Source organism: Lepidothrix coronata, unplaced genomic scaffold (assembly GCF_001604755.1).
Source record: "Lepidothrix coronata isolate B3197 unplaced genomic scaffold, Lepidothrix_coronata-1.0 Scaffold330, whole genome shotgun sequence".
In the NCBI taxonomy this organism is placed as follows: domain Eukaryota; kingdom Metazoa; phylum Chordata; class Aves; order Passeriformes; family Pipridae; genus Lepidothrix; species Lepidothrix coronata.
The window spans coordinates 246,332-257,440 of record NW_016690510.1 but is presented as its reverse complement, the minus strand read 5'-3'; the positions used below and the strand labels follow the sequence as shown (position 1 = coordinate 257,440).

At 65.5% G+C, this 11,109-nt stretch overlaps 1 protein-coding gene across 1 annotated transcript; it reads right to left on the bottom strand.

Annotated features, from left to right (window-relative positions):
- Window positions 1–91: 91 nt before the first annotated feature.
- Window positions 92–1,867, bottom strand: TMUB1 (transmembrane and ubiquitin like domain containing 1). Its single transcript, XM_017838279.1, has 2 exons — window positions 1,506–1,867; window positions 92–1,059 (listed from the first exon to the last, which is right to left on the bottom strand). Exons 1-2 carry the CDS (start codon window positions 1,865–1,867, stop codon window positions 705–707), a joined length of 717 nt encoding a protein of 238 aa, XP_017693768.1. The 3' UTR covers window positions 92–704.
- Window positions 1,868–11,109: the final 9,242 nt, after the last annotated feature.

The window sequence follows — 11,109 nt, the reverse complement described above, 5'->3', positions numbered from 1 at the left end:
CCCCGGTCCCGGCTCCCCCGGTCCCCCGTCACCCCCTTCCCGCCCGTTCCCCCCCGCTCCCCGACGGCGCAGCAGAGCCGGGACGCCGCGGCCGGTCACAGTCCTTCCGCTTTAATTGTTACGGCGGTGAGGGGCGGCATCCCCCAGCACAGCACCGGGACCCTCGGGACAGTGGGGAGCACATCCCGCCCGGCACCGAGACCCCCGGGGGGCGCGCTCCCCCGGCACAGGGACCCCCGGCACCCCGGGAGCACATTCCGCCTGGCACCCTCGGGATCTCTGGAGCATATCCTGCCGGCACCAGGACTCCCAGCACCGCAGGGAGCATGTCCCCCCCCGCACCGGGACCCCCGGGAGCTGCCCCCGGGAGGGGTTGGGCCATACCCCCGCGGGAAGGAGCGCCGGGGGCACAGCCACCCGTGGAGCGGCCGTGGGACACTCCTTGCAGGGCCGGGGGGCACCGGGACCCCCCTAGAGGTAGCTGAGCCTCCACTCCTGCAACAGCCCCGGCCCCGGAGCCCCAGCACGAGGTGAGGGGACCTCCCGGGACCCCTGGGCCTACAGCCCCTGGGGGACACAGTCCGGAGCCCGGCCCCTCTGGTTCCGATGTACTGGGTGAGCTGAACGCAGAGCCCCAGGTGGGCTGGGGGGCTCCCCAGGTGTCCGAGCGTGGCCTGGGGCCCCGGGAGCGGGTCTGGGCCGCGCTATCTGCGGTACATGGCGAAGGCCACGAAGGTGACGAGCAGGGTGAGCCCGGCCAGGCAGGTGGTGGCGGTGGCGGTGAAGACGTGGCGGTGCTGCAGCTGCAGGTACCAGAGCAGGGCCAGCAGCAGCACGAAGAGTGGCAGCGCCAGGCTGCCCACGCCCAGCGCGGCGGGCGCGGGGCCGCGGGGTCCGGGGGGCCCGGGTGCGGTGGGGGTGGCACTGGGCGGGGACAGGTGGCAGTGCAGGACGCTCAGGTGGCCCAAGTGCAGCCCCGCCAGGCTCTGGGCGTCGTCACGCAGCAGCTGCCCCTGGTAGATCAGCCGTACCTGCTGCTCCTGCCCGGGGAAGTAGGTCCTGGAGGGGATGAGGACAGGGGTGTCGCCGCTGGCAGGACAGGCCTCTCCACCTGTGCCATTGTGCCCACTCGGACCCCCCGCCCCACCCGCACACCCGAGCCCATGTCCCCATTACTCACCCCCAGTGCCACCCGCCAGCACAGTCCCCTCCATCCTCCTGTGGACGTGCCCCCTGTGACCTCCACCCTGCCCTGCACACTTGTGCCCCTGTGTCCCTCCAGCTGTCAGCTGCCAGGGCACTTCCCTCTGTCCACCCCTGCCCCTCTGCACAGCTGTGCCCGCACATCCCCATCACCTGCCCCAGGGCTCACCTGCCAGCACGGGCTGTCCCACGGCCACAGCGCCGGGCACAGACACCCGGGACAAGCCCACCTGCCCCGGGCACGGCTGTCCCCTCCCGGGGGCCCCGGGCCGGGACACGTCGGCGCTGCCCGCCCCCCTCACCTCTTGAGCGCCCCGACGGTGTCCCCGGGGCGCACCCGCGCCAGGCGCTCGGTGTCGTTCAGGAACTTGAGCCGCAGCACCAGCGTGGGCTCGGCGGGGCCCTCGGGGGCGGCCGCGGGGGGCTCCCGGTGCCGCAGCCCCGCCGCCTCATCGGGGGCCGCCGCTCCCTCGGCCGGGGCCGCGGACGGGGCCGGGGCCGGGGCCTTGCGCTCGGTGGGGGCCGCGCTCGGACCCGCCTCGGGCGGCGGCGCCGCGGGCTCGGGGGCGCGCGTGGAGGCCCAGGCGAGCCCCAGCACCGCGGCCGCCAGCAGCAGCGCGAACAGCACCGTCACCTCGTCGCCGACGCCCTCGATCAGCGCCATGGCGGCGGCCGGGCCGGGAGGGCGCTCCGAGCGGGGGCTCCGGGCGGGCGCGGCCTCAGCCCGCGGGGCCGCGGGGAACCGGGGCCGCGGCCGCACCGGGCCGGACTCGGGCCGCCATCGCGCCGCTTCCGGCTGGGCGCGGGGGGCGCCGGGACGTGTAGTCCTGCGCCACGGCAGGGCGCTCGGGCGCGGGGCACGCCGGGAGCTGTAGTCCCGCCGGCAGGCGCCATGGCGGGTTTGTGCCGCGCGGGGCACGACGGGAGTTGTGGTCCCGTCGGGCGGGGGGACGCCGAGAATTTTAGCCCAGCCCCTTCGCTGTGCTCAGGCACTCCTAGTACGATCCCGGTCACTTCCAGTCAAATGTCAGCTGCGCCCAGCGTGCTCCTGGTTGCTCCTGGTCACCCCCACTATGGCTCCAGTCACTCCCAGTATGAACCGAGTCACTTCCAGTAGGGCTCCAGTCACTGCCTGCATGATTCCAGTCACTTCCAGTCACTCCCAGTATGATCCCAGTCTCTCCTAGATATTCCCAGTATTATTCCAGTAATTCCCAGTCTGATTCCGGTCAGTTCCAGTATGATCTCAGTGTTATCCTAGCATTGGCCTAGCTGCTCCCAGTATGATCCCAGTTGCCCTCAGTGTGGTCCCAGTTGCCCCCAGCATGGTCTCAGTTGCTCCTAGTCACCCATAGTAGGGCTCCTGTCACTCCCAGTATGATCCCAGTCACTTCCAGTCACTACCAGTATGATCTCAGTCCTTTCCAGATGCTCCCAGTGTTATTCCAGTGACTCCCAGTATGAAACCAGTCACAAACCAGGATAAAATCAGGAGGCAGCAGCGTGCAAGCACCCCTTCCTGCTGGGGGAATCCGGGGGGTTGGGGGGCTCCCAGGAGGGAAGTCACGACTTCCCTTCCAGGATCCTGTATGGGAGCTGCCTGGGTGGGAAGGACAGGTGAGGCTGTGTCAGCCTGGAGCTGCTGAGCGGATCCCGGGGCTGTCGCAGTGATGGATGTGAGAGCAGCAGCAGATTTCAACCACGACTGATCTGTGCGGGTGGAGAACTGGGATTTATCCCTTCCCGATGTCAGAATGAGCCCGAACACGCCATCAGAGGGGTTGTGGCTGCTCAGATTTGAGGGTTTATCCAGTGGTTCATCCCCTCTCCGATAAATCCAGTGTCTGGTTGTCACTGTGGATTTGTCTGGCTTCAGCTCCCAGAGGTTGAGACTTTTCCATCCTCCCAGCCTCGATTAAGGAGCCATTTAATATTCCCATGAAAGTACATCCAGTCACCCCTCAATTTCCTGGGGAAGCTGAGCAGATTGTGCACCTTAAATCCACTGCCAAGGGACCACGGAGCCCTCGAGTTATCCTGCTGGGGGCTGCTCCCAATCCCTTGGATTTTTCAATGTTCTCTCAAAATATCAGTGGTATAAAGCAGTGGCCGGTTCTGGAGCTGCTGCTCCAGAGGTGGGGCCCCCCTCCCCTGCCTGGGCTCCCCGAGTGGCAGTGAGGTGGCCCTGGGGGCTCCTGGGCAGCAGCACCCAAAGGTGCCTCAGCCCCTTCCTGCAGCTCTGTCCCCAATGGGCTGGGGGATGAGCTGGGGGCTCCGGCCCTGTGGCGACTGAGGGGTCCAGACTCCGTTCTGGTGCAAAACTAAGACCTTTATTTTAATGATGCATAAGCTTATATACCCTGGGCAGAACAATAGATAATTCAAGTCACAATTGGTAATTTTCTACTTTTGCTTACTTTCTCAAACTACGTAATTCAGCATAGGTTTTAAGAGATACAATTAACTACAGTTTTTAGCAACCAAGGTCTTTCTTGCAGTCTTGTATCTTCTTTCTTCCAGGTCTTCTTCTCTTGCTTACTGTTCCCATGGCTTTCTGCCTGCCAGTGCAACAATGCCCACTGTCCTGGGCCCGAGGGATGTGACACTGTTCACCTCCATACGGCCCCTCCAACACAGGAGGAACCAGTGTGGGCGCAGGCCCAGGGCAGTGCCTGTCCCCTGTGCCGGGTGCTGCTGAGGCCCCACCTCAAATCCTGGAGTCATTTTGGGCCCCTCAACAAGATATTGAGGAGCTGGAGCGTGTCCAGGGAAGGGAATGGAGCTGAGGAAGGGGCTGGAGCACCAGGAGTGGCTGAGGGAGCTGGCAGGAGAAAAGGAGGCTCAGGGGGGACCTTCTCCCTCTCTGCAAGTCCCTGACAGGAGGGGGGAGCCGGGGGTGGACAGGAGGACAGGAGGAGAGAGAACGGCCTCCAGCTGTGCCAGGGGAGGGTCAGGCTGGATATTGGGAGAACATTTCCATGAGAAGGGCTGCCCCGTTGTGTTTCTGCCTTTAATCTGTTGGGGTTCATAGTCCCCTCCATTTCCTCTTTACTTACCAGTTCACCTTTTCTCAGTGTTTCTCAGACAGACACTGAGGCTGAGACCCCTCCTGCCCTGCTGGCATTTCCAGAGTCACTGGCCCTGTGCCCTGGTTGGAACCCCCAGCCCCCTCTGATTGGCGTCCAGGGGAGTTTAATCCACCTTGCTCCATTTTCAGCTTCTTTTCACAAAGCCCAGGTGCCTGCACGGTTCAGCTCCTGTGAACTGAGGTCTGTGACCAGAGGGGGGTCACAGAGGGATCCTGCCCCAGGTTCCTGTGACCACCCCAGTCCAGCCCAGGAGAGGATCCTGGGGTGCAGCACCTGGACACCTGTGGGAGCAGGACGTGTCCCAGCTGTCACTGAGCCCCACGGGGTGGTCTGAGGTGGCTGATGGTGTCACGAGGGGTCACAGCAAGGGACACAGACAATCGTGGTCCTTCAAACTGAGGTTGCCTCACCAGGCCAGTGGCCACCTCGTGTCCTTGGCACAGCCCCGGGTGTGATGCTCTGCTCCTCTCTGCTCCACACCAGAGCTGCCGGAGCCTCGCGGGGGGGGCGAGGGGGGGAGGGCACAGCGGGATGCTGCGCCCGGGCGATGGATTTTGGATTTGCAATTTGACGGCCGCACGGTGCAGATCCGGATGGGATTAACGGTGGAGCTGGTACCTCCACGCTCCAGAGCGAGACTCACGAGCTGCAGCTATTCCGGGGAAAGCTCCTGGCTGATCCCCGGCCCGTAGAGGACGGTCCCTGTCACCGGAGGGTGACATTAAACAGCTCCCTCCCACCGAGCTGCTGCTGCCGTGCACCGAGTGCCGATGGGTTTGGGAACAGGAGCCGCTGCCGTGCGGGGTGTGCGGGAGGAGGGGCAGCCGAGCCCCTCGGGGAGGGACGGGGCTCCTGCTCCCCTCGGTCCAGGGAAGAGGAGCAGTGTCCCCACCAGTGTCCCCACCAGTGTCCTCCAGCGCTGTCCCCCAGCAGAGCCCTTGGCTCTCCTGACAGAGATGTCTCCACAGAGATGAAGCCCCAGTTCCTATTGTGAGAATGATCAAGGACCTCAGAGCCTCCAGTGCCCTGAGAAGCCCCAGACCCCTGGAGAGCCCTCTGGGATCCCCCCTCTGCCCATGGGGCCCAGACACCCTCTGGAGCTCAGCCCCGGGCCTTGGCCTCGCCTCGGCTCTGTTCTGGGGGTGCTGCTCCTTGGCCCTGCACCCCACGTGGGCATCGGGGGGCTGCAGTGGGGACCCTCCTGCTGCCCCACATGGGCTCTGGCACTGTCTGGTGTCACGGAATGGTTTGGGTGGGAAGGGGCCTTCAAGCCCATCCCGTTCCACACTCCTGCCATGGGGCACTGGAGCGGCTGGTCTGGGGGTGGGAGCAGCGGCAGGAGAAGGAGGAGGAGGAATAGGAGGAATGGGAGAAGGAGGAGGAGGAGGAGGAGGCGGCATCGCTGCTCTTGGCAGCGGCGCCGTTTGAGGCACTCGCGAACGGCAGCGTCAGAGGGAAACGCTGCAGATGGAGCTGAGAAAGTTGAGGATCTGAACGTGAAATTCACCCTGAAAAGCAGTTTCGATCTCTGCGTGTCTCCTGTCCACAGAGAGTGGCCGGCTGGCCATCCCTGAGGGAGTGTTTGCTCCCGAAAGTCCCCGTCTGGTCCCCAGCTACTCCCGCCTCTGAACTTTCCCCCTTGTTTTCCATTGAAGTTCCCTCCAGGTTTTGTCCTAACCCTGTGCTAAGCCTCAGCTCCATCTGTTTGTTCTGCTCCCTCTGCTCCTCCGTTCTCCAGTGCCAGCCCCAGTCCTGCTCCACAGGGGCTGTCAGGGACAGGATCCCCTCGACCCCTGTGCAGGTTTTGGCCGGGGGATGCTCTATCCCAGTGCCTGCTGTGCCTCATCCCATCCCTGTGCCCTGTGTCCTGCTGTGTGGTGGGAGGTGGTGGGGACCTGTGGGACCCCCAGTGCTGGGGGACACTGGTGGCCCAAAGGGACGCAAAATGTTCTCTCAGGGTGGTCTGTGAACACCCACACAGGGGGTGAGAGGCCAGGACTGCAGGGGGGCATCACACATCTCTGCTGGAGGAGAACAAGGGGAAGGAGGAGGAGGAGGAGAAGGAGCAGAAGGAGAAGGAAGAGATGTGGGGGTGGCCACCAATGCTCACCTGTCAGGGGAAAGTCACCTCAACCTGTCCCTGCTGCCACCTCAGCCAGATGAGGGTGACGTAAGAATGAAGGACAATGTCCTATCCCTCACCAGGAATAAATCCCAGAATCCCTGTCTGTGAGGGTGATGTGGAGGAGGGAACTGCGAGCACATGGAGTGTCCAGATGTTCCAAGGGGCTGAAATAGAGGCAATTTATAAATGTTTATGCGTCAAACTGACCGAGGGCAGGGTTAGGTGGGGTACTGGGCAGAAATCTTTCCCTGTGAGGGTGGGGAGGCCCTGGCACAGGTTGCCCAGAGAATGTGTGGTTGTCTCATCCCTGAAAGTGTTCAAGGCTGGGTTGGTCAGGGCTTGGGGAACCCTGGGATAATGGAAGGTGTCCCTGCCCAGGGCAGGAAGTGGAATGAAATGAGCTTTAAGGTCCCTTCCCACAAAAACCATTCTGGGATGATGATGATGATAGCAGGAGATCAAGAAAATGGCTGTGAGCAAGGACAGAGAGACCCCTAGTGAAAAATGGGCTGGAGAAAGTCCAGGGCATGGCCAGGCACTGCCATGCCAGGACGGCTCCGCAGAGCCCGTGTGGACACGGACCCATCGGACAGGTCAGGAAGGAGCCAGCCCAGCAGAGCTGTGACTCACAGAGCCATTAGGGACCTTTGGAAGCCTCGGTGAGTGTGCAGGTGAGGGGAGCCTGGTGCTGTAACAGACGCAGATGTTCTGAAAGCTGTCAACAAAACCAAAACCAAAAAAACTGTTTTCTAATAAACCCCTTCTCGAGTTGGCTGCGATGCACTCGAGGAATCCTGGCAGGGCACAGGAGGGAGACAGGGAGGGCAGGGAGGTGCTTGTCCCACCCACGCAACCCAGCACCCACTGCCACGTCCCAGAGGATTCCGGAGCCGGGAGGCATTTAGAAACCTCCCAGAGATGTCTCCTCCTCCTCCTTGTTGTCCTCCTCCTCATCTTCATCTCCCACCCTTCCCACCATCACCCAGAGAAGGGTGGAGGGTGGGAGCCAGCCCCCACTGCCCCCCCAAGCCCCACTGGCAGCAGTGCATCACCGCCCACTGTGACGCTGGTCCCTGGGGGTAAGGGGGGGCAATCCATTGGGATCTTGGCTCTCTCAGCTGTCTGCTTTTTCATTCCTTCCTCTTTTCCCAAATTCCACTTTCTCGTTTAATCTGCTAGGGCCCATGATCCCACTTATTTTATGTTTCTCAGCCTTTTGGAAGATGCCAGCTCATCCCCAGTGAGCTCCACTGGCTCCCATGGCACTGCCAGGGGCTGTCAGCCCAGTGCCCCGTCAGAACCTTTCTGTGCCTCTGGTCACCCCTCGCAGGCTGTTTTAGGGGTGGGCACAGCGTGGGGGTTGTTATTGGCCCCTGCCCAACAGCCATCCCCTGTGATGGTCCCCTGGGTGGCTTCATTACCATGATGGTCCCCCAGACAGTCCCGTGACCTCGCTGGAGCGGCCTGTGCCGAGCACGCGAGTGAGGGAACAGCAGTGGGCCCTGTGGGCAGGGGGTGACCCGGGAGGGGACCCCCCCACGGTGGGGCAGCAGCTGGTGGGCATCCAAGGACCTCTTGGGAATGGCCATGTTCTATAGCTTCGTTAACGACCTTGGGGTGAATAACGATGACATTATCTCCAAAACGCAGTTGTGAGGAAGGGCTGGCACAGGGGACCCCCAGCCGTGCTCCATGGGGCTGGCACAGGGTGTCTGGGGGGCCGTGGGCAGGGGCAGCAGCACAACACTGGCTCTGCCGTCGGGGTGGTCCCGGTGGGGTGTCGAGGGAGGGGAGCTGCGACCTGCCCTTAGGCGAGGGCCGGGCAGTGACAGCCCTCCACTCCTGGTCCCCCCGGTCCCGATCCCCCCACTCTGCCACCCGGCCCCCGCCTCCCGTTCCTACTCCCTGGTCCCGCCCTCAAAGTCCCGGACTCCCCCTCCCGATTCCCCCATTCCCCGTCGCGGTCCCCCCAGTGCTCTACCCGGTCCCGGTCCGGGTCCCGGTGCCCGCGCTCCCCCCGTCCTCCCGCCCGTCCCGTCCCCGCCGCTGCCCCCTCCCCGCCCGCCGCGGGGCCGGTCCCGGTGACGCGCGCGGGGCGGGGCGGGGCGGGCGGGGGCGGCGGCAGAGCCCGGCAGAGCCCGGCAGAGCCCGGCGGAGCCGCGCACGGACGTGGTCGCGGCCATGCAGCTGCTGCCCGGAGCGCGCCGCTGACCGGCCCCGCCGCCGCCGCGATGAACTTCCCGGGCGGCGCCGGGCAGAGCCCCGGGCAGCAGCAGAGCCTGGCGGCGCCGGGCGGGCCGGTGCCCGTGCCCGTGCCCGGGCCCTCGGGGCCGCAGCCCGGCGGGCCGCCCCCGCCGCAGTTCGGGCTCTCCAACTCGGCCGCGATCCGCGCCGAGATCGGGCGCTTCGAGTCCGTGCACCCCAATATCTACGCGATCTACGACCTCATCGAGCGCGTGGAGGACCTGGCGCTGCAGAGCCAGATCCGCGAGCACGTCATCTCCATCGAGGGTGAGCACCGGGCACCGGCCCCGAGCCGGGCACGGGCATCGGGCACGGGGTACCGCACGAGAGACGGGCACGGGCACCGGGTACCGGGCACCGAACCGGGTACCGGGCACCGAACCGGGTACCCCGCACCGAACCGGGCCGGCCGCGCCGCCGCCTTTGTCCCCGCCGCCGCTGCACCTGCGCCCGCTGCCGCCCGCGGGGCCCGGCGGGGCCCGGCCCGGCTCTGCCCGCGGGGCCGCGATCGGGATCGGGCCGGGCCGGGCCCTGCAGCGGCGGGGCCGGGGGCGCGGGGGGCCGCCTGAGGCCTGAGCCGGGCCGGGGCCTGCGGGCGCTGCGGCCCCGCCGCCGGCAGCGGGGCCGGGCACGGCCGGGGCTGGGGGGCCGCGCCGGGGGCTGCGGGGAGGCCGCGCTCGGTGCCGCCCCCGCCCCGGGCCCGGCCCCGCAGCGATGGTGGTCGCGGCCGGGCCTGCGCAGGGCCGGGGACTCCGCCCGCGGCCTCTGCCGGGAGCGGCGGGCGGGGGCGGGCGGGGGTCCGGCACCCGGGGGGGCTCCGGCCGCGGCGTCGGCGGGGAACGGGCTGTGCCGGAGCCCGTTAACGTCAGAAATGCAGAAAACTGCAGCCCGGGAACCGGCAGCGAGGGGAGGGACGGAACCGAGCAACTGCAGTGGAGCCGAGGGGCTGCAATGGAGCCGGGGGACCAGGATGGGCGAGGGACCGCAGTGGAGATGGGAGGCCGGGATGGAGCCGGGGGGCTGGGATGGGCGAGGGACTGCGGTGGAACCGAGGGACTGAGATGGAGCTGGGGGGCCGGGATGGAGCTGCTGGCCGGGATGGAGCCGGGGGACCGGGATGGGCGAGGGGTTGCGGTGGAGCCAGGGGAGGGGAAGGTTTGCAGTGCTGTGCTGAGGCCCACAGTGGGCCAGGAGGCTCTTGCAGCCCCTCACGCGAAAGGTCCCTCTGCCCTCGGTGAGCCCAAAGCTCCAGGTTTCTGCAGCCGGCGCTACCCCAGGCAAGGAAAGCTGCAGGACCACTGGTGCCACTGGTCTGGCTCGGTGCTCGCCGAGCTTTCCCTGCCCTGGGTTTTGTTGTCCCTGCTGGGTGTTGGCAGCGTGCTCAGCTCTTCTCCTGCTGCCTCACACGGGGAGTGTCACTGCAGGGGCCCTGCAAGTAGTTTTGGGGAGCAGTGGCCCTGCTGAAGGGGTGCCGGCAGGAGCAGTGATGCTGCATAGGGGTGGCAGCCAGCCTGGGTGCCTCTTGGAGGCCTGCACCCCGCCTGGGTCTCTGGGGGTTTCTGTGGAAAGGAGGGAAGGAAGAGGGACCTTAACAAAAGTCTGAAAGGTTGCATAGTCCAGGGAATGTAAATCCCAGAATTTGTTTCATTGGCCTCACAGTGCAAGGACAAAGGACACTCCGTGGGGTCAGGACAGGGTCAATTTTAAACCCATAAGAGGAGGGGGCTTCGCCACCTCTGTGGAGGTCTTCAGCCATGGAAGGCTGTTGGATCGATGGAATTTGAGGAGAGGAGGGGAGAGACTTGTGCTGGAGAGGGGTAGGAGTGCAGGGCTGGCACAGGCCATGGCAGTGGCTCAGCCAGTGTATCAGGGTCTTCCTGGTCCCTCTGGGGTTCGGGGTGGGGAGGACCATCCTTTGTCTGTTCCCTTGGGGCTTCTGCAGCTCTCCCTTGTTTGTGCCTCTGATGGGGGCTGTGGCGGGAGCCCCGAGGTCCCTGGTGACATGGTCTGATCCTGCGTGTGATTCCCACACTGTGGGGCAGAGGAACTGCTGGCTGAGACATGGTGGGGCCACACCTGAGGTGCTCACGGGGTCACCTCCTTGGGCAGAGCCCTTCCAGACACCGTGTCCCTGCCCGTTGTCCCCACGTGGGAACATCCAACCGCCCGTGGTGTCGCGCGTGTCCCGTCCCGCGCCCCCGGCCGTGGGAGCGGGGACGGCACGTTGGTGGGAGCCGAGTGCGTCTCTTAGCAACTCCTCTGGTGCGTGGATCCTCCTGCTGCTGGGGAAGGTGTGAACGCACACACCGGGTTCTGGTGCACTGCTCAGGCACATGGGGCTCCCCAAAGCACTCAGAGTGACCCCAAATGAGGGGTGAGGGGTGGCCGGCACCCGACCGTGGCACAGCTCGCCCGGTGTCCACCCGGCCCTGGAATGGGACTGGAGGC

What these genes read in the sequence shown, in the direction of transcription:
- TMUB1 (XM_017838279.1), bottom strand. Translation starts at nt 1,867, where the DNA reads ATGGCGCTGATCGAGGGCGTCGGCGACGAGGTGACGGTGCTGTTCGCG. An exon ending in ACCGTCGGGGCGCTCAAGAG is followed by an intron (nt 1,060 to 1,505) that starts GTGAGGGGGGCG and finishes CATCCCCTCCAG; the next exon opens with GACCTACTTCCCCGGGCAGG.